General features: G+C 60.2%; 1 protein-coding gene across 1 annotated transcript in view; it reads left to right on the forward strand.

Annotated features, from left to right (window-relative positions):
* Nucleotide 1: 1 nt before the first annotated feature.
* The window catches only part of PTOV1 (PTOV1 extended AT-hook containing adaptor protein), a gene marked incomplete at its 5' end in the record, with an annotated part of 7,976 nt that continues 4,939 nt past the window's right edge, over nucleotides 2-3,038 (forward strand). The window contains 3 exons of the mRNA XM_029924353.1: nucleotides 2-88; nucleotides 2,667-2,804; nucleotides 2,924-3,006. Coding sequence (XP_029780213.1) covers nucleotides 2-88; nucleotides 2,667-2,804; nucleotides 2,924-3,006 — 308 coding nt within the window. The remainder of the gene's footprint in view (nucleotides 89-2,666; nucleotides 2,805-2,923; nucleotides 3,007-3,038) is intronic.

Consider the following 3,038-nt stretch of genomic DNA (forward strand, 5'->3'; position numbering starts at 1 on the left):
GGTGCGCGCTGCCCGCTCGCGCTCCTGGCCGGCTAGCCCCCGGGGCCCGCAGCCACCGCGGATCCGGGCCCGTTCGGCCCCTCCCATGGTGAGCCCCCCGCCTTTTTTCCAGAGCCTTCTACGGCCCCGCCCCCGCCAGCCCCTCCCCTGGGCTCGGGTCTTTGTCCGCGGCCCCCTCTTCAGTGGGGTCTCGGGGATGACCCGAAGGGTGATCCCCTCCGAGGCCGGATTCCCCCGTGGAACCCCCCCCCCAGGTGGTACGCCCCGTGCTCTCCCCTTTGTTGCGCGTTCTGGCTGGGGTGGCGGGGGTGGGGTACGGGGGCGGGGAGGGCTCAAATTACTGCTGACTCCGCGTCCCGATTTAAACGCGGGGCGGGGGGCGGGCGGCCCGGCGGTAGGCGTGCATGCTTGTTTTTCCGATTGGAAAGTTGGTCTCTTCGCGCAGGAAATCTGGAAGTGGGGGAGGGGACCGGGGGGCCGCGGCAAGGGGGGCCCGCGTGTTGCACTCGCGTGCCCAGGTGTTGCACCTGGGGGTGTTGCTCCCCGGACCCGCGCGCGTCCGCACGGCGCCTGTGGCGTGTGCGCCCAGGATTTGCACGCTCGCCCAGATGTGAGATGCCCTCAGAGTAAAAGAAGCCCAAACGTAAGCATCTGGCTTTGTAGGGACATTCACAGTACGCTCTTTCCCCGACCTACAATAAGTAAATAGTTTTCAAAAATCTTAAGGCGCACCTGAATCCTTAGTAACCCTGTGCATCTCGGCGTTTCTCGCTTGCCCAGGTGTGCGTTTTACCCTAGGCCGGCGGCGCTCGAGTTTGCTGCTTTCACACAACTGCCCCGATGGTGTGCATGGCGCGGAGCTGTGGCAGCTCCACACAGGCGTTAAAACCGGTTTTCTCGGATCTTAAACCTAGACACCAAGACTCCGAACGCCACCCAACATTTAAGCCCACCCCTCGTCTCCACTGTCTTATCACCTGCGTTCAGCATCTACCTCTAGTTCAAAAGCGTTTCCTAGTCCCGAAAACGTGCACCCTAGGGCTTTCATTGGCCTACCTTGCACAGGACAGGCTTCCCTGTGCTGGAAACCATTCCCGCGTCAGACGCACAGCTGGATTTTGCACACATTTGCGCCGATGTGAGATTTTCTTTAGGATGCACTTCAATCTAGTCCTTAACTATGGTTTTGCGCTTTGGTGCTCGTGCCCTGTTGTCACAGACAGACTTGAGATTTTCGATAGGAATCATCCGTCTTTTGGTTCTAGACCTTTTAAGTATTACGTGGTCAGCTTTCCCTCAAAGACAAAGCCGACTTCAAACACGTGCTCTCTCCGTGTACTGAGTGGAGCCTAAGATGCGGCCACCTGGCCCTCCTGAGGCTCTTCAGCTGTGGTCTTCCAGCGCCTTCTCCGATGGTCTGGGCCCCACCTGTGGGACTTCCAGACCCAGGGCCTCAGCCCCGGTTCTGCATCTGAGAGCCAGCCCAGCCCGAGCAGCACCGCAGGTTCTTACACCAGGATTCTCTTTGGTTTTCTACCTGATGTGATACCACCGCCCCTGTTCCAGAATCACCTCCCAAGCTGGAGGACTTGCGTGCTCAGGTGTTTTTGTTTGTTGTTTTTTTTTAAGCCCCTGCAAAATCCCAAATTTCCCTGCCCGTCTTTCTGGGACAAAAGTCATCTGTGTGCTTTATGGGAAATGCAGAAAGTAGCCATTAATAAGATGAGAAAGAACAATGCCCGTTAATAATTTTTTTTTGCTGCCTGGAGGCATTTTTACTGGTGAGGCTTGTAGAGGGTATTTGCTGCCAGCCTGTTCCAAAGCCTTCCCTTGTTTGCTTTGAGAGGTTTTTGGTTAAAAAGGAAAAGGTAGCTGGGAGGGTGCCTGCCCTGTGGAGAGTAGAACATGTAGCTTTCCTTGGCTTTGTTGCTGGAATGTTCTCTGGGTGTTCTGCAGCCGCTCTCAAGATGTCGTGTCTGAAACCCGTCTAGGTGTTGTCAGGCTCCCTCTTCCAAAAGTTTCCCCGCTTCCCTGGATGATTCTGTTCTGTGTTTCCCTTCTCCACCCGCACCGGGGTCAGCCTCAAGTGGCTGCAACCTGGGGTCTGCGAGGGAGGGAAGGGGGGCGGCCGGCGACCACCTTCGTAAGGTTGGCAGGAGCTGGAGGAGAGAGTCCAGACCGTCTCTTGAGGACCATCAGGGGCCTTTGGAAGAGTCTTGAGTGTGCTCGGGTCGTGCCCTGTGTGCCACACCGCCGGCCGCAGTCCAAGCTGGCGTGTGCACTGTGGGGGCTTGGTGGAGGCCCCGGACCGCCAGGCCGCTGGCTTCTCAGTTGGGTCAGGACAGAGGGACTGAGAATTGAGCGGGCCAGGAGGGTGAGTGGGTGGCAGCTCCTGAAGGGGGAGGGCTGGCATCCCAGGCCAAGGGCACAGCGGGGGCAGGGAGCAGACCAGTGGTGAGGTGACAAGTGGGGGGGATCTCGCAGTAGTGGCAGGGAAAGGACATGTAGGTCAGCTACTTGAGGTCTTTGGCTCCTGGGACAAGGGGTTTGGATGTGGCCCCGGCGTCTGAGCTGGGGATTTGGGTCTGAACGTTGGGCTGCGTGTGGGGGGCAGGCTGCCCTTACAGGTCCCTGAGCCTCGGTTTCCCTGCTCCCCTCTCCTGCAGCAAGGTGCTCGGGTCTTCGGAGCCCTGGGTCCCATCGGGCCCTCCTCGCCCGGGCTTGCCCTTGGGGGCCTGGCTGTGGGCGAGCACCGGCTCAGCAACAAGCTGCTGGCCTGGAGCGGCGTCCTCGAGTGGCAGGAGGTGAGCGGGGCGGGTCCCCATGCCAGTCTGTGGCAGGGAAGGGGGGAGGTGGTGCTGGGGAGGGGGGCAAGCCTGGGCACCAGGGTTGTGCCTGGTGACCCCTCCCGCTCCTGCTGCAGAAGCGCAGACCCTACTCGGACTCCACGGCAAAGCTGAAGCGGACCCTGCCCTGCCAGGCCTATGTGAACCAGGGCGAGAACCTGTGAGTGGCTGGGGGGGGGGGGGGGGGGGGGG

This window comes from Suricata suricatta, chromosome 16 (genome assembly GCF_006229205.1).
Source record: "Suricata suricatta isolate VVHF042 chromosome 16, meerkat_22Aug2017_6uvM2_HiC, whole genome shotgun sequence".
Classification (NCBI taxonomy): Eukaryota; Metazoa; Chordata; class Mammalia; order Carnivora; family Herpestidae; genus Suricata; species Suricata suricatta.